This window comes from Takifugu flavidus, chromosome 21 (assembly GCF_003711565.1).
Source record: "Takifugu flavidus isolate HTHZ2018 chromosome 21, ASM371156v2, whole genome shotgun sequence".
In the NCBI taxonomy this organism is placed as follows: Eukaryota; Metazoa; Chordata; class Actinopteri; order Tetraodontiformes; family Tetraodontidae; genus Takifugu; species Takifugu flavidus.
The window spans coordinates 1446027-1470958 of record NC_079540.1 but is presented as its reverse complement, the minus strand read 5'-3'; the positions used below and the strand labels follow the sequence as shown (position 1 = coordinate 1470958).

Sequence of the window (24932 nt, the reverse complement as noted above, 5' to 3'; positions counted from 1 at the left end):
GACAACTAAACGCAGGAATAGCTTTGAAAACATCACAGCAAACAAAGCAGATATTAACCCATGATTGACGATCAGCGTTTTCTTAGCCTAGCAAGGAAAGTTGCTAAATGTTGTTAAATGTTTTTCTTCTCGCATCACAACAGGATGCTGTTGTGGCTTTCATTAGCCAGCCGCTTAGCTAGTAATCTTATCTCCTGATCCTGATCTTCCAATCTGAGCCAGCCTGGACCTGCAGCCAAGACTTCAGCAGTCACATCCCAACATACCTGTGTAGCCTGTGACTGATGATTTTGCTCGCTGAAACAGGCCCACACGGCTGGAGCGCCAGGTCACTTTTTGCGGAGGACATTGATCTCCATAAAATCTGGCTTCCACTCCCCTCTAATTTTACCCTGGTGTACCCTCTCACCAAGACCCTGATTGTTATTTACAGAGAACTGGAGCAGCACTGTTGGAAGATAATCATTTAGTCCCCCTTATGTGGCTGCTTGCTAGAGCCGCCTTTTTCCCCGATAGGGCCACATTTGTTGCAGCTCCTGTGACTTTGTTGTGTGGATATCTCCCCTGCAAAACATTTTACAGATGACACACGTTTTTATACACATTTAATATACCCCTGAGGTCGGGCTCCTGAATGCGATTAGTGCAGCTAAAATATGATTGTTGTGATATTGAGTGACTCGGCCCATATTGGATTTTTAATCGCCGTGTCAGCTTTCGGCTTGTGTGACGTTTCATTTCTCCCAATCAGCGTTGTCGGGCCCGGAGCAACAGAACTGCTCGGCAACTCTGTCATGTGGAATGGATGTGTAGATGTTGCGGGCTTGTTGCAGAATCAAACAATCACAGGAGAGTTTCTGCTGCCCCGAGGCAAATTATTCCAATCTAATGAACCCCGAATCTCAGAAATGTCAGGGGATTTTCATTACATTAGTGCCGCATCCACTTGGGTTTAAGGATTACTGATGGTAATCTGGTGGTCACATGTCAGGGTTCTCTTAAAAAAAACCGCAAAGTGGGTTTTTAGCTACTCTACTGATTTAGGTTGTGGTAACCTCTAAATTACCTGACATGGTAGTAACATGTGTAAAACCATACTTTTAAAGAGAGGCGGTATGTCTGTCTTACTTGGGGCAGTTCACCTGAATCTGAATGACTGTTTTTGGTTTTTAGCAGTGCAGTATGCTCACTTCACCTCAAGTGGCGCTTGTCTTTTACACCTGATCACCCAGGCTGCGTTGAGATATTGCTCCAACCAGGCCGTAAAAAGTTTTGTTTTTTTTTTAACATAGTTAGGTTCAGCGATAGATGTTTTGACTGACCAGGTCAGCTCTAACCCAGCTTTGACAGCTTTTATCTGGCCCTGTTTGGGAAGGCCTCTTTCAGATGTCATTGCTCTTAGCAGAAAATGGAGGCTGAGGTATTTTCTTTGAGGGAGGTTTGATCCTCTAGATAACTTATTTTCCTATCAATTGGGTTAGCATTAAGGAAAATGGTTTTACTTTATTTTGTTTTTCAGAAAGAACATCATGGATGGTTCTTTAGCATCTCTATGATCCTCTGAGGTGTTCCACAGGGTTTTGTTTTGAGCCTACACATATACATAATTTGAATTTTCTAAGCAAGCGTATTTCTTTCCTTCCCTGCAGTCGTAAGTGTGGGGGGAAAAACAATTTTCCTTCATGCAAACAGAATAGCGAGAGGACTTGGACGAGTCCCTTGTAAATGTATCTACAGCTTGACAGTGGATTTGCACATGATTTCCATAAATGAGGGTGCTGATATATGAATTACTTGTCAAGTAGATTGATTTATGGAGGCGGCTGTCGCTCACTGGCAGAGTGAGTTTATTCTGAGCATGCAGGGGCCTTCCCTACCCTTGATTGACTGGTTGACTGACTGGTTGATTGAATAAATATCTAAATGGCAAAATACAGATGGTTTCTTTATCTGCTTTTTAAAATGGTTTCGACCAAACGATGACCGACATTATTAAACGACTGGCTGCAATTCCACTTTCCTTGTATTTGTCTTTGTCCTTTTTCTGCGCCCTCTTCCTTCCTTTTGTGTCTCCGTTGCTGGAAGGTGTTATCAAAGCAGTTATTGTCAAGGCTGAAAGAGCAGGGGGCTCATGAGACCTCTTGACAATAGACGCACACTTCCCCCTCGGTGGCCTTGCAGCATTGCGTGTAGCATTCAGAAGTGTACCATAAGGCTTGTCTGTGTCTTGGGAGCACTTCTTTTTCTTCTTCTTCTCATTTTCACCTGTTTCAGCGGCAGGTGTTGAGGCACAAAATGGATTATGAAGGCCTGTAACACCTTCTCCAAAAGGCACCACAGGTGTTGGGTAATGTGATACTGCGCTGATTAAACTGGAGACCTATCAGATTGCATTTGGAAACTACCCGGTATTCCGTGAGTGGGTGCAGGTAAACCAACCTTCCATACCAGCCTGTATTTTTAAAACCTAGAGATATTTTACCTTTTTTGCAAATAACAGATGATTTTGTTCTTGCTCAGATGCCTTGCACACTTATCTTATAAGTTAGCAGGCCAGGTTCTGTTTGGTCCCTCGTTGGAAAGTAGTTTCCAAATTTGCCCGGGCTGTGTGTTCCCTTCATTGGTAGTGCTGTATCCTCAGTGCAGATGTTAAATGGGTCTTTGGGATTCTTTAAAAAAATGATAGGTTTATCGAGCCTGTCGGTAACCACAGAACCAAGAACAGACGGCGCAAATGCTGCTTTATTTGTTGGAGTCTCCATTCATGGGCAAAGGCCAAAAAAGATATGTAGCAGTAGGAGCTAACTGGAATTAGAACATGTTTGAAAGTTTGCTTTGAACAAATATGTTAAACAGGAAAGACGCATGTCCCTGGGACTGCACAGGTGGCATTTCAAATATTAGCTACTTTAACAATGTTGCGTGCATAAAAGAACAAGATGGCTGCTGGAGACTGTAGCTGCCTGTTCCCCCTTTCTACAGAACGGGAGGGAAGCGCTTCTTTTTTCTGCTCATCTTCACTACAGGAATTAGGTCTGGCACCGGAGGTCAGAGTCCAGGTCTTCAGCTACAAATTTCCTTTAACCTTGGTGACGCGAACTGCTTTACTGCTGCGTTTACGTTGTGTGAGCGCATTTGCGTTTGAGTGGCAGAGAATAAGTAGGTCAGCAGAGAGACCCCGTTCAACCCGAGCTGAGCTGCCTGCGTGTGTGTGCGTGTGTGTGAGAGAGAGAGAGAGAGGGAGAGAGAGGGAGATAGAGAGACCAACCGTGTGGGCATTTGTAGCACACTGTGTAATTTGTTTCCTTCCGCCAGGAGCTAGCCTATCCTGCCCTGGCTTCCACTCCAGTGTGTGTGTCTGTGATGACAGACACTCTGGTTAAGCTCTGTTCAGTGCCGCTGTGAGCCACAGAGTAGTCGTAGTCGTACACAGACTATCGGGGAAGGGGGGGGGGGGGTGGCACAATTTTGTGTGCATGGGAGATCTCAAGAAAAGCTGAAAAAGACATGACGAGCAATGAAAGACAAACACTCGAGAGGGAGAAATTTGACAAACAGATCTTCTGTCTCTCATGCTCGCTCACTTATCTCACAGCATGCTGCTGTTGTTGGGGAACAACAACAGTCCCCCCCCCCCGCAAGCCAATCCACTATCGCATTCCTCCCCATCCTTCCATCTGATTGGTGGGTTATTCGAGCCAGCAAAATAAAACGGGATTGATGGGTAGTCCGGGATTGGTGGGAGGAGGAGGGACGGGGGCAGGGAGAAGATGAGACCAACTCGGCCGCCGGGACTGAAATAAGCGGGGCGAGGGTGAGACCGCGTCAGTGCTGATACATTAGCGAGGCGTGTGGCAGAGTTTCCTGTGTGCACAATGACAACCGAACAATGTGGGGTGGAAGGTTGCCGCATGGCTGCTAAGCTATGACCTTTGACCTTGAGGAAACTACATTTTGGTAAATTGTGTTTTCATATTTAGAAGAGAGTGTAAATAGAAGTCACAAACATTGTGTAGTGTGTGCGCCTCTGTGAGTCTGTGTGTACCTCTGTCTCTTTAAGTTGCTGAGATGTCCAAATGAATATTGATGAACCAAAAGCACGTGTGAAATCAATGTGCTGCCAAACGCGATAAAAACGGCTCCTCGCCACCAGTCCCGTCGATGAAACATTGACTTTGGAAATGCACACTTTGCATCTCTCCTCCTCTTTTGTGTTTCGCAGCTTTAGGTCTGGACCAACTTGTAAATTAAATGTAAATGCACTTGTTCAGTGTTTGTCTTGCTAAGTGGCACGAAACCCAAGCTATGCTGACAACTTATATTTTATAACGTGCGGCAACTTGACACTTTCTGTCGGGCTGTCGGCCCCTTTGAACCTCCGATGAAGGTTGTCGGTAGCTGCCTGACAGTCGTGACACATTTCATTGCAAATGTTCAGAAGCGTACAGTGTGACTGTATGATACAACTTTCCACACGTCTCATTTTCATCCTTGTACACTGTCAATAGCCCCATCAGCTGAACTCAAGCGTCGCCGTGTACACAGAAAAGAAGCAAAAATCCCCACTGCTTTGGGTAACCGGAATTACATCAGAGAAGCTCATCTTGTTCTATTTTATTTTCTTCTGGAAGTGACTCGGCCTCCGTAAGCCACAAACTTTCACACCCACACACCCCCTCTGTGGGTGTATCGCATCACGGCTATCACCGTCTCCACATTTGTAGCTTGGGTCTAAAGGGGTTAAATAAGCCTGGAGGACAAAACAGCCCCCGAGTTAATCATTCAGAACAGCAGGGGACATACAAGGGGTTTCCTAAGCCACAACCCAGGGGCCCCTCTGCATGGCTTCCTGCGGTTTGCTGTAATAAACTACCGCCACTTCAAATATCAACGCAGATGTTGTCTGATTCTGTTCTACATTTCTTAGTCACCGTCTTCACACTTTCCTCTACAGACAGGAAGTTTTCAGATTAGTTTCCAAATGAGACTGTTGACAAGAAAAACCTCCATCGCCAATAAACATCAGGAGGGGAAAGTCTCGCTGTTTTTCCAAAATCATATCTTGCCTTTGCAAAATTCTCTCTGGCTGTTATACATAAGTTAGATTCAGTGAATAATACTTTAGGTATTCACAATTAATTCGCTGTAACTGGGATCCAAACCTGACGTGTGCGCTGCCTGTATGGTAAACTACATTTAAACATCTTGTAGTTTTAGTGAGCGTGCTCTTGTGTACGAGAGGCAACGGTAGCATTTGTTTGGAACAGCAGGACACATATTCTTTCCTCTGACATAGAAGTCTGACTTGATGGTAGAGGTGACCTGCTAGCACATGGGGAATGTGGGAGTCAGTAAATGCACTGACGCGCCCTCCTCCACGGAGATGAGCAGTGCTGAGATGATGCAAAGGAACACACTCGTTTAGAACTCCCCCGCGGTAATGAGCAAGAGTATTGAGTCTCATCTGTGTGTGTGTGTAGGCACTGAACACGGACAGAACATAACACCCAACTTCTGCATCTAAAACCAGCTGTTTGTTGGTCATAATATGGTGGCAAATCTGCTCTTGACTCATCTAGACCACCCTAATAAACCCATTATCCAGTGTTGGGGTCAAAAACCAGAGCAGGCAAGTGTGAAGAGTGACTCAGCTGCTGCCAAATATAACCTAGTAATAGCCGGTTACTGTGATAGTTTAATGGCACCCACAGCCACCAGAAAAACGGCACCATCACGAACTGCAGGATCGCTGCTCCGACTCCATATCTGATCTCTAGAGCCTGCGAAGCGTTTCAAAAAAGTTCCTGAGCTGTTCATCCAGTGTCATTCCCAGGTCATCAGATTATACTTGAGTTAAGTGTTGCACAGTTCAGGCCCCAGTGTAGCGCATTTTGGAACGCAGCTATTGGCTCTCTGGTCATGTGTATCTGCTAGCATAGCAGCACATGTGGGTAGGTGGGCGGCTGCCTGACTTTCAATGGCTTCAGTGTGCTGGTCCGTCTCCTCACTGAGTCCACACTGTGTCCAGCACTCCAGAATTCCTGGACCTTTCAGACAGGATACTGTCCCTCCCCCACGCTGGGAAGGCTCTGGTGGGAAACGGAACCGGGATCATTAAGTGGGGGAGGGACCCTGACAACTGTCAAAATTCCTGGTCTCCCACTTGGCAAATTTATGATGAAAAAACACGGTTGTCCTGCGATTCACATCATTCTGGAAGCGCAAGGGGACTGTTAGTGTGGGAAAACAATCTTGGAAAGTGGATTGGTGCGAAGGCAAGGGGTCGTTGCGCCGCTGCCCGTGCGGTTTGCGCAGCTAAAGGGCCATTCTGATTCGAGCAGTGACCCCATCCAGCATGGAGTGATGTCGTTTGACGTAGGTGCAAATACGCGGTGGTGGTGAGGAGGCAGGAAGGAAGGAGGAGGAAGCCCTGAATAATAGATGCCTGCTGCTGCGGCGCACCTTCTGCTGGCTGCAGATGGACACATACTCACCCCCCCCACACACACGCATCATCCTATGGCTGTCCATATTCTGTCTCTTCTGTAGCTGGAGTTTGACTCAATCCCAAGAGCTTCCTGGGAGTTCTAGTGGTTGTGGAGCCTAATCCAAATGCCTCCACCCCAAACCGGGAGGGCGTGTTGAGGTTTAGGCTTGCAAAACGACTTTAAGCCGATTGTTACAACACTGATGTCCAAGTTTGAGGGAGCGACTGCATTCTTTTTGAAATTATCTCTTCCTGCTCGTCGGGTTATAGCGAATGCCTCGTTTCAGGATTTCCAGGAATGTCAGGGCATCACTCGAGACGCTTTCAGCGTGACTGCCGGCGGTGCCGCGCCAGGTCTCCTATTGATCTACATTCCGCTCACTCTGTCTGTCGACGTGGAACCGAACGGACAAGAGATTGAGATTGATTTTTATGTGCGTGGAAAAATGCGAACATTTTTCTTCTGTGCCACATTATAATTGCTCGCGGTGACCTTTTGTCTACTGCGGCAAAGGGAGCGACACGCGTGGGTGTGTTGAGCATTTAGGGCAGGATAAACACATTGCAAATAAATTTGAGCGTGTTCCTCCTGCTCTGGCGTGATAAGGGTCCATGTGCCAAAACTCAGACGAACTTTCATTTTTTCCTCCTCCTACTAGTGGAATCTACAAACAACAATCTGACGAGGCTAGGCTTTGTTGCCCGAGTGACATGGGAGTATAGGACCCATTCGAGTCACCCTGTAAAGGCCTAAATGTGTGACAAATGCTGGAATGTCTCAGCAAGAAAGATGACGGAAAGCTCGAGTGGACTCCTCCTAGTGCGTTGACTGGTTAAATCAAATTGCTGAATGATCTTACTGAATTGAGTTAAAACAAAAGTGTTGTAGAGATTTTGCGGGGATGCTAGATGCTAATTTATAGCCCATTTTCCAAAATGGTCCTGTGATTTTTGCCCCTTTTCAACCACTAAAACAACAAAAGCTTCTCTGAGACACCTGGCCGCGGCTGGCACGACCAGTATAACTTGTGCACACCCACGCATAACAGCAACGTTTCCACGTTCAACGTTCCTCTGCCCCCCCCTTCCCCCTGCCAGCATACAGACATTTCCCCCGTGAGGAATAGCTGCTGTAAACCAACGATGACGCCAATGCTAAAGAGTGATTTGGGAGATTCTGACTCACACCTGACTCTGCCTCCACCCCTCCTCCCCGGTCACCGTCGGGGGCTGCATGTGATCTCTGCGGAGTGAGTTCTGTACGTCTGACTCGGCGATATAATTTCAGCAGCTACGTTTGTTGTGAGTGACGGTGTGGTGACGTCATTTCCCTGAGACGTGTGGAAGAACGCCCCCGGAGGTGTTTCCCAAAACACGCAGAGATGTGTTAACCCCCACTGATCACTCCTGTACTTGTAAAAGTTCCTCTCTTTTGTACGTGTAGGAGACAAATCTGAACGCCAACAAGTCCAGTATGCGCCATGGCTTTTTCTACTTTTATCGCCCCACTCTTCGCCGAATGTCTTTGCGAAATGGTCTGGTTTTGGTTAACATCTTGTTATTATTAGTACTGCAATTTAGCTTTGTGGTTTCAATCATCTTCGCTGTAGTTTCACAAGATTAAGACAGACAGCGACCGTGGCCAGGAAAGGCCTACAGTCGTGTGGGCGTCCCGCAGCACTGAAAGCAGAAGAGATCATATCCAGCCTGTTCTCCTTTTGATTTTGCATTTTTGTCCCTTATATTTAAGGCGGTGCAAGGCCTGCGGTGGGTTTCAGTCTAGATTGCAGTTTGAAACCTTTCCCACGGCGACACTCCGCGGGGATGGTCACAAAAGAAGAGAAGTGGCTACTGGAGAGCGTTTACGTGACAGAGTGGGGTCATTTTGGAGAGCCAGTGAAGTTCGCAGCATTGAAATAACTAAACAGTGGTCACATGGAGCTTTTTTTAAAGTCGATACACAAACATGATGTTTAAAGTTGCTGACTGACCTCATTTTTCTGGACTTAGTCCACTTTTTTCCCCGTGAGCCCGGGTGTGTAACTGCCCCACTCCTTTTGTGGTCCCGTAGGTTTGGGAATCGGAAATGTACGTACTTCAAAGACCTGCAAGTGCGTACCTGCATACTTGGGATTGAGAACCAGCTTCCATCTGCACATTCATAGCAAAGTCAACAAATAAATTTGAATCAAAATTTCAAGCAGACCCCCTGAACAGTAGAGTGTAGGAAGCTTTACCTCTGCTGTTAACTCATAGTTTGGTTAACGTCCTGACAATAAAAGGTATAGTTACCGCTACAGTGAGCAGGTCACCACTTCCCTATAGAGCAGAGCAAGAAGTGAAAGTAAATGCACTCTATTGACATTGATCGCGTTCTGGCCAGAACCAGACCATCTTGTCTCTCCTATTTAATGGGACGGCTGTACTGGAAATTACTTTTCCATTAGTATGCAGGAGCGCTAATGGGCTTATATGGATTTATAGCAGGCCGGTGAGCTTTGAATGCAGTTCGAGCAGATTATTTTAAAGCTCTTCCTTCTCTTCGAGTCTCAAAATAGCAAGTGCTGCAGTTCGTTGCATGTCAGGCCCGTTGTGTTGGCGCGCGTAATTTGGTGCTTTAAGGTGGCTTTTTGATGCCCCAACGACAGGCTAAACTACGTATGAGGCTTAAGTCACCTGACGAAGCTCACGCTCCTTCCATGGATGATGCTCCGCCCATATCGCTAGGCAGCATGACTTGTCAACTACTTTTCACAATGCATTATGGGATATATTGAGTACACTATATAGTGGTTTTGGACACATTCCTTTTTAGAATTGCTAGAAGAATCAACATAGTGTCAAATATCCATAAAGTTAGAGCTTTTCAGGGGGAAACAGGTTGGTCTGTTCCTTCTACAGATCCAATAAACAAGATATTTTAGTGGGACAGCTACATTTTGCCGCTCCAGCCTGTGTTTTAGCATGTGGCCCAGACACATTTCCATGTACTTCCTCAGCCACTTTTACTGGCTGCACATCAAGATCGGCGCTCTGTAAATCAGGCCTGACTCCTTCTGTCTTGGGCTTCTGCGGTCTGCTCATCGGCCTGACTAATACAGGTCTCCATCACAGATGCCTCGGCTGTGTGTGTGTGTGTGTGTGTGTGTCTGTACGTGCCTCCTGCTAGTCCTCAGCAGGACTGCCAGTCAGTTTGTGACTACACTCCCACTCATGTCCACATCTACTGCTTTCTCACCATTACTCCCCCCCCATCCTTTCACGGTTTTTAATATCCTAATCAAATCAGCAGAGGACATGTTCCGTGCAAGTAAATGAGGCTTTAATTGCAATATTCGCCATCCCTCCTTCATTAACACAACTTCACAGTGCGCTGCAGGCCCCTGTCTCTCTCTCTCTATCTGTCTGTCTCTCTCTCTGTCCCCCCTACCTCCCTCTCTCCCCCTTCTTCTCTTTCTCTCTTTACATGGATGAAATGAGAAAGGGGGACTTGGATGCAGGCCGGACATGAATGTGAGAACCATTCCCGGGTCACGATGTAATGTCTGGATCGAGGTTGAGTCAAACTGTGCGACTCCCTCTTTCCCACGTGTTTCCTCATCTGTGGCTCATTTTGGGGACCCCCCCAAGACAACGTTGCCATTTCTAATAACACACATACAAACATCTGGGTATCCAGGCTGACCTTTTAGCTCTTTGAATGTGACTTGGTTTCCAATAGGGGTTTGTCTTACAGCGTTCCGTTCCCTCCATTCTTCCTCCAGTCAGTGTTAATGCGATTAGGCGTGTGCCTGCTTCCTGCATGCTGTTTTCATTGTTTGTTTTTTTTCCCTTCTTTCCCTCCTCTACTTCGCCTGCTCCTCCGTCGTAGCCGAGGCAGTGCCCTGCCGAGGCGGCTCTTGTTTGGCGGACCTCTGCAGAGTGCTAATTCACTTCACCCCGACGCTGTTTGCGGTGGAGCGCTCCGTGTTCCTAATCCAATCGCAGTCACTTCAAGTCTGTTCTTCCCTTCCTCCTGTGGCCTCCGTCCCTCCCTGCTCAATACTCATCTCTGCCTCCGCTCGGCATTGCCAACACGATGTCATTTCCTTCCTAAATTGGGTAAACGTAGCAGGGCCGAGGGATTCACCGCATGTTTAATGAAGCGTAGCCCCCACTTTACCTGCCGGGGGCTCCTGAGTATTTTATCTCACCCTTCCAGTGGGTGTCTGTTATGTTTCTCTTTGCGTCATAAATATATGTGCGTAGCTCCAGTCTACCCCTGTTATGCTGAGGTGAGCCCTGCGACGGTGGTGAAGCCATCTTGATGATGGCGTGCAAAGCCTGAATTTGCACACTGGGAGGCAGAGCAGCCTTGTTATTCCCTTCTATTATATATATTACAATGAAATCCTGACATAGTGGGATACAGACACAACATTAAAGAATTTTCATTTAATTTGCTACCAGACGGTCACGCTTAAGCTAGCAAGAAGCTGAAGCCAACGTGGATTATTTAAAATAAAAACTAGTCAACCCGGCTTCCTTCAGTCGCTGCAGCTCTCCTGAATCTCCTCAGGCAGCAGATTGAGGCATATTCAGCTTCAGTGAAGCATGTGGACTTCCATTTGCCTTATTGGGATTTTTCCGGTTTATATTTAGCTTCCTGGGGGCGGCGGAAGCTCAGTCCGTAGGGGACTGAGCTGAGAAGTGGAGGGTTCTTGGCTGAAGCTCAGGTGCATCCAAAATTTGGAAAGTGTGCTGACAACAGGTGCCAGGAGTACTGCCAAGGAACCCTTTAGCAAAGAATGAACCCCCAAATGCTCACATAGGGCCCTGCTATGGACTCATCTAGACACATACCCCAACGTCTCTCATATACAGCTGGGATAGGCTCCAGTCCCCCCACCCCCCCAACCTGCAAGAGAATATAGCAGTCAAGAAAAAATATATATTTACCTTTCCTTTATCACGATGTCTGGAGTCAGAATGGTTGGAAGGCAATAATAGGAGAACAGATGAGATATGGTGAGAAATGATGACCGGAGGGGATGGGGGGTGTGGTGATGACCTCACTTGGGAGACCCCTCTGGCGGCGCCTCCTGGATGTTCTGCCCGTCTGTAATCTTCTCCTTTGCCTCCTACCTTTAGCAGCAGGCGCCAGGCTGGCCAGCTTTAAATGTGCGTCTGTGTCAAACGTCCCGAGTAAATATGCCACCATCTCCCCCAGAATGCAGGAAGCCGAGCACGTTTTGAATCTCCCAACTGATTTTTGTCTCCCGTTACTGCCGGCAGTGTGGATTTTAAGCGTTTTAAACGCCTTTCTCGCCACCACTGCACCGGGGAATCGCATCCCAATAAGGATAAGTTGAGTAAAAGACGACAGAAAACAGCTGTTGGTCCTCTAAGACCTCCGGCCCGCTGCCCGGCCGGCCGGCCTGCAGCCATATTTATGGCCTTTTTTTGGCAGGTAACCGAGCAAGTGTTTGTTACTTGGCAGTGGCGTCCAGCCTTGTTCTGCGGTTTTAACATGCTGCTAATTTGGTTAGATTCAGACAGCAGCTGTAATATTTATTGGATGATGAGGGTGGGGGGGCGTTCTCTTTCTGCCCGTTCATACGTGATGAAAATCTGACACTTGCGATCCTCAAACCGGCCTTTTTATTTGCAATGGTTGGCCAGAGAGGAACTCGCTCATAGAGGGGATTTGAATAAAGTCGACAGTTTCTGCTGATATTAACGCCAAGCGAGCGGCGTGACGTTTTCCAAGTGCACGAATTTCTGCTCAGTCAGCGTTCGACTTTTTAAAAAAAAATTTCAATTATTTTTATTTTTTTAACCCAATCCAGTCCGTTAAGGCCCGTTGTCACGGCAGCCATATTTAACTGTTGTCCCTAGATTGTTGATTCCACTTGGTTGTTATTAGCAGAGTTGGGGTGATTTGTAAATGAGCAATTATGCTCTCTCGTTTCCTCGGCCGCCCAACAGTCCCACTTGTAAATGAAATAAAGCGTTCCTCACTGAGCGAATACAGTGCGACGATTGTGTGTTTTTGAAGGAGAATATCAGTTTAAAGCGCTGTAAATCACGCAGCTCTGCTCTAAACTGCGACTGGCGCAGGTTTAAATGGTACTTTTGGGCTCAATTAAACACCGGCGGTGGACGGAAAAGCTCTTTTAATGATTTCAGTTAGCAGAAGTGAATTTCTCTTTGGCCCAGCGTCTCGTTTAAAGGGTTCTCAGTGTGGGTTTGCGCCGTTGTGACAGTGAATGTCAGGATTGCTTAAATATTTGCCAGATTAAGGGGGATGGGGGGGGTGCAGAAGGACAGGGTGTTAGTGTGCAGAGAATCCACCAGGCTGTGCGGCTAAACCAGGCCAAGAGCAACAGCTGACCCGTGCACGGCTCACAAAGTGCCACACAGCGCTAGTTCTCTGGCGAGAGGATGCTTTTTCCACAGACGTTTCACGGGCACGCATCAGTTGCAACTGTTTGTCCTCCTGCCCCCCTCCCTCTGTGCCCCCTGCCAGCTCCCTAACAGTCTTAAACAGCTGTATTCCTTGATTTGGGACTTTCTGTTTTCCAAATTAAACCATTTAAAGCTTAAAAGCTCCATGGAGACCGAACGAGCCGAGCGGCTGTGCGCGGGGGGTTACGTCTGATACTACGGTTTTTGTTGCAACCCTGGTTCGGGCAGATAAACAGGCGATGCGGGAAGGTTTTATTTCTGCACTGCTCAGTTTTTGTGGTGGGTTTATGATGGAGGAGGACTCGCCTGTGTGAGTCAGACAGCCCTCCACTCTATCACTGGAAGCAGCAGCAGCGACCCTGCAAGGCAGAGACCAAATATTGACATAGAAATCACCAGGAATTAGCACCGTTGCTGGCAGGTTTGGAGTCGCCTTCGCCCTCACGGGCCGCAGCACAGACACAGATACGTAGCGGTGTTTTTGCTTCTCGGTGGCAGGTTCATAAACAAACATCCATTAACTGCTGGTGATGGCAGGCATGTCAGCCCCCCCCCACCCCCCATCCGTGTGTGTTTGTGTATACTGGCTCTATTTCCTTACACATCGTTGACTTTCTGAAGCCGTGGTGTGGTCCAGTATTGCCCTCCTGTACCAGTCTGCCCAGTAGAATCTGACGGCACCAGACTCTTTCTGCCGTTTTAGTTTATTTGAATTTAGCTAATTAACGGATTTACTCTTCTAAACAGTTGCCTGGACTTCATATAGACGTTAGCTTGTTACCATGTTTCATTTCCTAGTTAGAACTTTAACTTTTTTTTGGGACCAGAGAAGACATTGAAGTAGGTGTGCACATGCGTGTGCATGGGGGGGGGGGGTGGGGGGATGGGGGATGGGGGGTGCACTGAAGGCTTTGTGGTTTAGGCCAAATACAACACAGCTGCCCAGCCACCCAATCTCTGTATCTCTTGCGTTTTCTGTTATACACACGCACACACACACACACACACACACACACACACGCTCTTTGAAGTTTGTCCCAGTCCGGTTGAGTGGTGCGGGGTCAGGATGGAGAGAAGGATTAACGAGGCCCCTGGTATAGATGGATGAAAGGATGGTGGGATGAATGGCTTTTATGAAGTGTTAGATGAGGAGGGGGGGCGTGCCCAGGTGATGACTGGTGTTAGACTTTACTTCTAAAGCAGGACACTACAGTCCAGAGCTCAGATCTGAGGTCCGGATTTAAGACGGCATCACTCACTGATACCAGCATGCACCTGGCAGCCTTTACTGGAGCCATTTTAACCAGTTGGTTTTGATGGATCTGTTGAAGTTTCATCATCCGGCAGAACACGGACTGACTTCTGTTCACCGTCATAGATGTTCAGGGATGAAGGGGAGACGACTGGCTGAGATCAGGCACTTCCCCCATTGAAAGACGGCGCACGTTACACACACACACGCTGCGTTTCGGAGCACGTCGCCTGGCAGCCCGGCAGTGATTGATCCACGCCATCATTGTGTATTTTACCCCTTACAGATGAAGAAAGATGATGAAAGACTGCGTGTAACAATGAGCTTGGGTCTGTAAAATCTCCAGCAACCTGCCCACGTCCCTGACGTGCAGAACCGTCCCTCTGTGGACTGAACAGGAAGAGGAAGTGCAGACACAATGCCTGTCTGTCCTCCTTCCCTCTCTTCCTCCTACAGACTCCCCTCTGACATTCCGTACACGACTTCTCCACACATGCAGATGGCCCGACCAAGAGGTTCTGAAGCCTAGAATCTAACCAAACCCCCCCATTTTGCCTGTCCTTTTATCTAAACTGTTTTATGTTGTTTGCCTGTCGGCATCCAGGCTTCCCCTTCCTCTTTCAGATGCAGCACCTTCCAGCCAATTGGATGTTTAAGTGTGTTTTTAGCACATAGCACGCCGTTAGCATTTACCGTCCGGAGCTGCTTATTTGACCTCAGCCGAGTGCCGGTTACATCACCACCGGCTGGAAATTAAATTATTTTCAAGGCGTTTTTAACAATGTGATTGCGGGTCACCGCGGTGGCAGCAGCAGCTCGCATTTATTAGGATATGAAGGTTGAAGATGATCTATGAGGCCGGACCAGGCGGAGCCGCAGCTCCCAATTCACCTTTTGAGTTTTAAATTAGAACCATGTGACCAAAAGCTCTTATGGGCAGAGGATTTTCTCCCCCACTGGCAGCTGAAAGGAGCCTCTTTCTTTTCTCTGCCCTGTTCCTCCGAAGCACTTTGTCATGTAAAGAAGCCCTTATCTGCCCCTGATTGGGGGGTAAAGAGGCTGGGGAGAAATGCTAAAATAGCTCCCCGGGGCCAGCGGAGATGGACGTATGGTAAATTGGCCATTTTGACTGACGGGTCTTTTGTGCCGCGTGGCTCAGACCCGCCCACCGATGTGTCACCGAAAAGCTGAACTTTGACCCCTCTCCGGCCACCTGCTTGCCCTCAACCCTTGACCCCTCCGGATTCATTTAAAGGGCCAATAGGATGTATAGCTTTAACTGCACTTTTATTTAAAAATCAACCTTAATAGAGTTTAAAGCGGCGTGTAAATGCAGCTGTTGCGTTTTTATTCCCTCCCCAGTTCATCACTGGTCTCGCCTAGATTGAGACTCATGGCGAGGAACCGGCGTGATCCTTCTCGCAGAACGCCGCAGCTAAGTGAGTTCTTATTAAGGCGATCTCCCACCAGCCACCTCCTCTGATTCTGGCCCCCCCCGCTCCTCACGTATTCCATTTGCTCCGCCGCGTCTCGTACGGGGCCGGGCAACAGTGACAGTTTAATGGACGAACCGAGGGCAGGGAAGTGTAGCGATTTTCACGAGGCCTGATTTAATTTCCACCCCATTTGAGCAAAATTGGGCCGTGGCGTCGGGGTAAATAAACAGAACACATCTGGGGTGTAAAAAATGAGAGATGATGCAGCATAAAAGAATGAGAGGCTGCTCTCGCCGCTCACAGATACAGTGCTTGTGGTTGGGATGCACGTGTGCAAATGCACAAGCTTCATTTCACATTTCTGGCGGCGAGTCCCGGTTTCCCCAATATGGACGTTTCTGAGAGTTTCCGCTCCAGCCCGTCTCCGAAAGCCTGAACCTCGTGGCGACATAAGTGGGGATTAGTTGCTATTGTCTGAGCAGAACACACAACAACACAAACAAGACAAACCCCACAGTCGTACGTGTGCAAAAACACGCTTTTTGTGCGGATTGCGCTAATGAGCACTTGTGGCTTGTGTTGCCTTCACGGCAGTTGGAAAGTGGTGTAATTTTGAGTGTTTTTGCCCCAGTTTGGTGCTTGTTTTAGCACTGTAAAAAACAGAAAAAACCCCGAGGGCGTGTGTTCATCACACAGCCTCTGAATTAGCTTCCCGGGTGCAAACATCGGAGTTTTCCAGCAGGACCAGGTGAAGGCGGGTTTCCTGCTAAATTGCAGCGTGTCGCAGCCGAAGACGATGACGTGTAGGTGGGAGCCCTTTGCTGCCGTGCTTTTAAAGACCCGGGTGGTTTGCTTTGATTCACATGCGAGTGACATTCGAAGGCGTGCAATTAGCGGCCCACGTGTGCACGCTCGGTCAGACGTGCACGGGCTCGGAGCGCATTAATTTGCCTGTCAGAAAACGCCGGGCGGGGCGGGGGCTCCGGATGTGTACCTCTCAGAGTGTGTGTGTGTGTGTGTGTGTGTGTACATGGCGGTGAACAGTCTGCCAATAATGATCCGAGCGAGCACTTGCATAGCGTGTGCTGTTGAGTCCCTCGCAGACGCTCGTGTGCACGCGTGTGTGCACGGAGCTGTGACACGCTTGTTAGCGAGATTGTCAGCCAAAGAGGGAGACGTGACCTTACATGGTCCGTACGAGCCGCTCCGCTGTTGCTGTCATCGGGGGGAAAGTGTCTCTTGGTATAGATTCTCAAAAATGCGTTTGGGGTTAATCGGGTCTCTGGTGGGTGATGTCGGGGATCTTCCCAGCGCCGGAGCCCGATAAACACGTTAAAGTCTGTTATATTTAAACACGCCAACGCGCGGTGGACAGCTGAGACTCGGTGTTGATACGATCCGGTCCAGTCCAAATAACACGCAGGAACGTTCGACAATATTTAGTCATGTTTTGAGCTTGTTTATGGTCTGGAGCTGCACACTCAGGCAACGGCTGCGAGCAGCTGCACACACACACACACACAGTTCACCCATTTTAGGGCCAACATGAGCATCTGAGGCCTTGTCCACATCCACAGAGCGCTGGCCTGGTTCGGGCCTGGCTAGTTGTTGGGTTAATATTGCCACCACCTGTGCTGCCGACCAGCTCAAAAGTGGCCACACAGGAGCACTGTGCACCTCCCCTCGCACGCCATTCTGCTGCCTCTTTTCACTTTGAAGGCCTAGCGTGTGCGCGCGCGTGCACACATGTAGCTTAGCTTCCCTCCGAGTGTCTTCGCCGCAGCCCCTTTGTCTCTCTGCTGCGCAGCTGGTCTGGCGTGTTTGACAACGTCATGATCTATCGGCTGTAATACACATGTGCTGCTGTTGGTTCTGCTACCGAAGCTGCTCACCAGCCGTGCACGCACACATATGATGCATTCGCAATATTATAAGATGGGAAAGTAAACGTGATGTAACCAGCTAAGGTTTTCCTCCTTCCAGAAGGAGGCTGAGAGATGTAGGAAGGTGTAGCGTGATCCGGCTGGAGGAACGTGGGAACTTTAGCAGTTATGAAAATAGCGAGGAGCTTCATTTGTCAGGCTTGGCTGAAGACCACGGCCGGGCGAACCCGATCGATCTCCTCGCCACCCTCCTCTCACCCTGAATCTAAAAATGAGCGCTGGTGAGGCGGCGTTTGCGTCGTTCTTCTCCGGCCGCGTCAGTTAAGCTCCTCAGATGGCGCTCCGGGTCGTATCCCTCCGCCTGCTCTGTCGTGTGGGCCAGCGGCGGCCTTTTTCACGTCCCATATCGTTTTGTTTGTAGGTCGTGGAAAAGGAGCATTAATGAGCCTTTCTAGTAAATCAGCCCGTCTGAGCCTGTGCAAACTTCTGCGAGGGTAGACGAGCGTAAAGCCCGAGGCTACGACTTGTTATTGCTGCCGCTGTGTAAGTGCATGTGTGTGATGTATGCCTCTTCCTGCCTGATTGTTTACAGGCCTACCTAACCGGATTCCAGATGTAATCCTAAAGTCTCTCTGATGAGTCCGACTGTCCAAGGCTAACAAGGAGACTTCCTCGACGCCCCCCTCAGGCGGCGTCCTCACACTTACATACAAATGGCGTCTCCCTCCAGTTTCGCAAGCGGATGCTGCAGAAGTGACCAGAGTCTGGTTGTTGTTTGCGTATAAGCCTGCAAGCCTGGAGGCTGCGGCTGTCAGACAATGCGCGGGCTAATGAGGTTACTCTGGTTCCTGTTTCTGCCTTCCTGTCTCCTCCTCGTACTTGTGGGAAGGCTCCGGCCTTGTTTTAGCACGTGTGTATGCGCCGTTGCTTGCGGATACATGCCAAAACAGCTTGGTGAGTCCTCCAGAAGAGTGTATGATGTGTAGATGCATCAGAAACAAGCTGTTTTTGCAGTGTTTACAGTCCCACATTCAGACATGCCATAAACATCCCCACCAGCTGTTGTAAAGTCGGAAGATTGTCATAAACTTAGCACTCGGGCGGCTTTGAGAACAGCGTTCGTTTGGCGGTAATGCTTTGAAAGATATAAACTACTGTTATTGACGGCTGTAGTCGTATTTCACGTCTCCGTGCACGGAGGAGGTTACAAGTGCAGCTCTGTTAAGAGGGATCAGCGGTGGGGTCTTCCAAGGCCTCCCGCGGGAATAGGGAGGAGGTGCGGGAGCCATTGACACTGCCGCCGTGATGGATGCGGCCGCGTCGAGGAGCCGTTGATCAGACGACAAGGTGTAAATGACACGGCGGCGCACCCGTAGTGCGGCTGTGCTGGATTTGTTACGCCGCCTGCTGCAACGCACGCATGGGGGGTTGCTCTCGTTCTCCTGGACAAAAACGCCACATGTAGCCCAGCCTGCGCTGAAAACATAAAAAGTCCCCTCTGCCGAGCGCTAAAGAAACCATAGCAACAGAGCGGCGAGCAGGCAGGGATCCCGCCACGGAGCCGATATCGCGTCGTTACGCTAGCGCTTCACTTTTACGAGAGACACTTAAAAAATTCCCACTGCAACGATTCCGCCGGGTGGTTCTGGAGTCGTGGCGCAGAATGAATAGAAAGCAGTTGCTTTGACTCTTATTGTTCCTCTGGTGCTGAGCGGTGCCGCCCGTGCCAGCAGCAGACGCTACGGCCCGAAAGGCCCATTACATCATCCCAGATTTATGCACTTAACGGCACTTAATGCTAGACACGAATACCGGCATTTAGTGGGTTTATAAAAATAGACGTTTCTGTCTGAACATCTTTGTAAGGGTCAAGGGTCAGATCCTGGGTCGGTGGGCCACATGGTCAGTAGGGACGGTTTGACCCAGTCAATTCAAACCACTGGTATCACAGCGTCCGTGGCCCGACAGCAAACGGAATGCAAAATAACGGCGGGGGCTTACGCGTCGCCCTCATCTCCTCCAGTCTTGCAGATGGAACTGATCTGATCCCTTTAATCTACATTTCGGGGCTGTCCGGGGGAAGGTCCCGTGGCAGGCAGACGCATTCCAAAGCGGTGAGATTGTGGCCTAATGAGGCGATTATATAGGGCTTCCTCCCCGGCAACCCCACAACCTCGCTCGCCTCTTCACGGAGCGCCCGGCTCCTCTCAGCATCCGGCCTGCGTGAAGCCAGGAGGGTCGTGGGGACCAGGATGTAGTTAGAAAAGGAATGTGAGGAGACTTTTTCCCCCCCGAGTGAGTCGCCCGGTTGTTTTAAATTAGTGCTAACCAGCAGGATCTGGTCCCCATGACTGTAAGTGTCGGCACACAGTCAGCATGCTAGCTAGCGTGTTCTGTGTCGGGCCACATGCTCGCTTCCACCCCTGCCGTTCTGCACCACTGCGTTAGCTAATCTGCATCCTGGTCCGGGATTTCGGCAGATTTCCTGCAGGATCTCAAGCGACGCCCCCGCTAACGCCACACGATGGTCGCAACCCGACTGACGCCTCCAGCAACACGTCGAGGAATTAAATGAGCGTTGCAGCTTTAATTTGCAGCACTTTTTTTCTCTTTTGAAAGCTATAAACTCCAGACCGTCATCTGGACCCCATGTGTTGGCAGAAGACTAAGAGGATGAGGGGGGGGCTAGCTGACTACCGGATATGGTGTCCGAAGCTCTGCTTTAATCGCACGGCCTCTCTTGTGCACTTGTGCACAGCTCCTCTCTGCTCGCGCTCTGAAGGCGAATGTGTGTTAGGATAACAGATTTTTGCTCCGGTTTTGTGGAGCAGATCGCAGCTGGCACATGGCCCACATTCCTCCGCCATGACATCCTCGCAGTCGGCAGCAGCGGCCGCTGCTATTTTTAGAAGCGCCGGCGAGGGGGCTGAGGTGCGCGAACGTGCTCGCACGGGAGGTTTTCGTCCGAGTGTGTCTGACTGTGATACGAAAAGAAACCGGGATCAATTGTGAGAGTTTGCGTTTTCACGCCTCTTGTGTGCGCGAGCAGCAGCATAGGAGCCGCAGAGCGCACGTTGGCGCTGCTGTGCCGTCACACTCGCACGCACAGGCCCGGAGCGAGGCGCCTCCTTAAAGGCGCAGCACATGCCTTCCCCTCCTCCAGTCTGCATCAGGACGAACTCCACACACCTCCAACGCCCCTCGGTCCCTTCCCGTGCTTGGTCCGCTACGGCACACGGCTCTAACCTGCCGGTTTATTAGATCCAGGTTTTACTGGATGTATCCCTACGCCTCGCTGCCCTTCAAGAACCAGGCCGACGAGACGCAACATCCGCCGCTCCGCTCGGCGCCGCAGAAGCAGTCCACTTTGTTCCCTCATCAGCGCTGAGGGTTATTAGGTTTGCCCGCTGTGTGGAGATGATTGTGGACTGGAAAGGCTGCGTTTATGAAGTAGATGCAGCTGCACGTTCATCCAGCTGGATGGACGATGCTAATGAAGGGGCAGATTCACCCTCCCAGGGGGGATTACCTGGCCTATGAAAGTGGGGAGAGGGGTAGCTGCCTACCCAGGGGTGAGGGGGGGGGGGGGTCTCATGTTTGGCTACGCATGCAGGAACTCGGATTGTTGAAAAAGGTTAACGGTAGAATTGGGTGTAGGTTCGGGTTCATGGGTTAGACTTGTTCATTATGGTAAGGAGCTGGCTGAAGCATTATGTCTAAGAAAGTCCTCACAAAGGATGGAAGTAGGAGTGTGTGTTTGTGTGCGTACCAGGTAGCAGCTTGCTGTCAGTGTGAGAACACTGGCAACAGCCCAGAAAACAAATCAAACATCAAGTTCCACTTGACGCAGGCGGAAGGATACAAATTACTCCACGTCCAATTAAACAGAGGCGACAGCATCTCGGGATCAATAATCTGATATTCCACTGAACTGCTGAGGTTTCACGCCACGGCGGCCGCGGGAGGGCACGAGCTTTCGAGCGTCGCCCGTTACGTGCACGGATGCAGGAAACATCTGCGGGCCGGCGCTGATGAAAACCAGATCGAGGGAAAGTAAACACGGGAACATTTTCAGGTCAGATTCTGAGGGGAGGGAGGAGGAATTTGTGTGCCAGGTGAACGCGGTGTGTGTGGAGGTGGTGTGTGTGTGTGTGTGTGTGTGTGTGTGTGTGTGTGTGTGGGGGGGGGGGGGGTATCAGAGGGATGTCTGGGTAACTGACAGGTAGCTGGCAGGATTGCACATGCATGTGGAGAGAAGGGATTATTTTACAGCTCACCACGATGGAATACTTGACCCACTGCTTGTCTGCATGTGTAAACACACCCGATCCAACAACACTCTCACTCTCACCTGCTGAAGATGCACCAAACAGAGTAAACACGCTACTTTCCTGTCAGGGCTGTTCCAAATCATTGACGGCAATCTTCCGCTGGTACCGACCGTGTTGATATCCTCTCAATTTGACGATTCCCGATCTTTCAATAGACGCTAATGTGACAATTTAGAACAATTATGTTCCACATAATCCGGAGCCTCCTTTCTATCGGAGGGATGTTTATTATTTTGCCGGGATTTTGCGAATCCCTGACGCATTTCCACCAAAATTACCCAGGTAATACCTCGGCCCAATCCCAGGATTTCCTTGAAAAAGTAACTTCTCAGATACGAAACAAATTTGTGAAGGCCTTAAGAAGCCGGAGGACTTTTTTATTTTTTTATTTTTAGGGTTGCAAACCACGCAGATTAGGCCAAATATTCTTTACCCAGTTAAATAATTTTTTGGTAATTAAAGTATTGGTGGAAACGCACATGAGTAAAATAGCTGGGTACTTGTATTCATATCATTCTTGTTGCTGTAGAGAGAAAAAGAGCTAACATGCAGGAACCCCGCGCTAGCTCACTCTAAATGGAATGCGCTGACTGTTCCGTTGTTATTACAGCACCGATAAAACATCTTGGAGTAATTATTTTGATGTGAGACGCTTAATGCAGCCGACTTCAAACCCTGAGTCAACTCGACGAAGCAAGGACGCTCCCAGCGCAGGTTTCCTGACTCAGACAGGCGGATGTGTGCGGGCTGGGATGAGCCGACAGGATCAGAGCGTTCCTTTAACATTTAAATAATTAGCATAAATTGGCTTTTGGCTCAAAGAAAGTTTTTCTTTTCGCAAAGCTTCCAGCTGATTCGGCTCGCCCCGTAGCTCATAGAAAGAAAGAGCTATTTCCATTTTCCATTATTTATTAATACCTCTTTGTTGTTGCTCATGTCCTAATCTCATTTCCTTTAGTCATTAGCGTTGTTCAACATCAAACACAGCTGCCGTAGCAGCACGGGCCGCGGAGCGAGGGAGGCGAGAACGTATGGTTATTACCATTGGACTCTCACTAAAGAGGCTTTTTTTTAACAATGCTCTGAAATTTTTTAGGGAATATTTGCAGTGTGAGCGGAGCAACATTTTTGTTGGTGTGTTTGAAACTGAAAAAGAGGCCGGCGTGGTTGCAAAAATTAGGTGGTTTTTTTTTTTTTGCTTTTTCGCGTGACTTGGTGACCTCTTTTACAAAAACATCTTCTGTCTCCATCTCCCCGGGAGAGATTAACGCCACATGAACTGGCGGTCCCATGATGCTTTTTTCATTTGCTTCCTAACTATTCATCACCCCGACGCTCCGCTATCATTGCATTGTGGTGCGACGTGAAGCCTTTGTGCATTGTTATGCTAATGCTGTCGCCCCGTGTTGCTGGTGCAAGCTAATGCTATGTTATGCTAATTTCATGCCAGCGTTAATGTCATGATGTAGCGAAAAATGGAAACTCGGTACAATATGTAAAGGAGATTTTTTTTTCTTACAAAACCTCAGTTTTTCGGTCAGAATTTATGCATTTCCACGTTAAACAAATGTATTTCCAGTGTTTGGGTTATCACTTTTATTTTGATATGCTAAGATATGCTAATTTGACACTTGTGTGTATTAATGGCTTTCTGTTGTCGGTCTGCAATCTTAGATAAAAAAAACAAAACAACAACACGGTAATTAAGAGCTGTTTTAATTAAACTCTGTTTTGTGTTGACCCATTTTCTTTGTCTGGATGTGTTGGCAGGATGACAGTGATGGGATCCCATGGTCGGAGGAGCGGGTTATGCGAAAGGTGCTTTATCTCTCCCTAAAGGAGTTCCGGAGTGCACAGAAAAGGCAGCTGGAAGACGGAACTCCCAACTCAAATGGTAACCTCGTACACACCTTTCCTGGTACATGACATTTGTCTGTTTGTCCTTTTATTTTTGGCAGCAATTCTTGCTTCCTGCGCAGTTTTTTTTCCTCATTGTTTTTGTCAGTTTTACACATCAAATATAGGAGCAAGCAGAAGCGACTGTTTTCACCTGGCTCATTAGTTGTGGACTAGTAGAAACCCTTGTTTAACTTTAGCTTTGAGAGATTTTTACAGTAGGACTGACACAACAAAAGACAAGGAGGAGCACATTGAGCGAGAACCAGGTTTCTTCCTGGTCTTTGTTCAGCACCGGTACATCCAGTCAAAGAAAAAAACAAAACAACCCACAGCCATCCAGCAGTGAACTTCACACATGCTTCAGAAGCTATTCTCAGCTGACATTAACACAACCCAGATGCTGACAGAAAGACACCTAACCATCCAGCTATGCAGGAACAGGCGCGCAGACAGGAAGGATCCCTGCTTTGAAATCTAGCTTATCTTTTTTACATGGCGCTTTTTTTTTTACCCTTTATTCTATCTGTTCCACACCTCCATTTCTCCTCTCCACAGTCCTCCCCCTCTTTTTCTGTGTGTCTGTCTGGCATCCCATAGCTGCCACCCCAAAGCTTCTCCGGGCCTTTCAAGCCACCGCGGGTAGCTGACCTTATCGCCTGAATAAAAATGACTCGTTAGAAAGCATGGGCAGCTCGTGGCGCTGGGGGTAACTGTGGCGGCCTGTGCTGTGACACAAAGGGGAGCTGGTCTGAATAGACGGGCCCCGCTGATTTAGAACGCTGTGGGTTTATGGAGGTTGCATGGGCGGCACAGTTTCCTGGCTGGCATAGATGTCGCGGCGTATCCGTCAGCCATTTTGGAGGATCGTGCGCAGCATGCGCTACATCCTAAATGGACAGCTCCTGCTGGTTTACAGGGCTGCCAGTTAAAGTCTGGTTTTATGTCAGTGCCTGAAGTGCTTCAGGTTTTGCCTCACATAGGCTCTATTAGCAGCCTGTTTGATGCTAATGCTACATGCAAATAGTTGTTATGTATTTAGATGAGATAAATTTTGGATTACAGCTGATTGTTTGAAAGACTGTCTGGAGATGGATAAAATCGCTGTTTTGTTGTTTAGATGATTCAAAGTGAATATGACGATGCAGGAACTATTTTTTCCAGATAAAACCCTTCTTTAGTGTCAGCACATATGCTAAC

General features: G+C 48.7%; 1 protein-coding gene across 1 annotated transcript in view; it reads left to right on the top strand.

Moving 5' to 3' along the window:
* Positions 1-24932, top strand: part of jarid2b (jumonji, AT rich interactive domain 2b) — a 68978-nt gene that overhangs the window by 10726 nt on the left and 33320 nt on the right. Inside the window, exon 2 of the mRNA XM_057020165.1 lies at positions 23607-23730. Coding sequence (XP_056876145.1) covers positions 23607-23730 — 124 coding nt within the window. The remainder of the gene's footprint in view (positions 1-23606; positions 23731-24932) is intronic.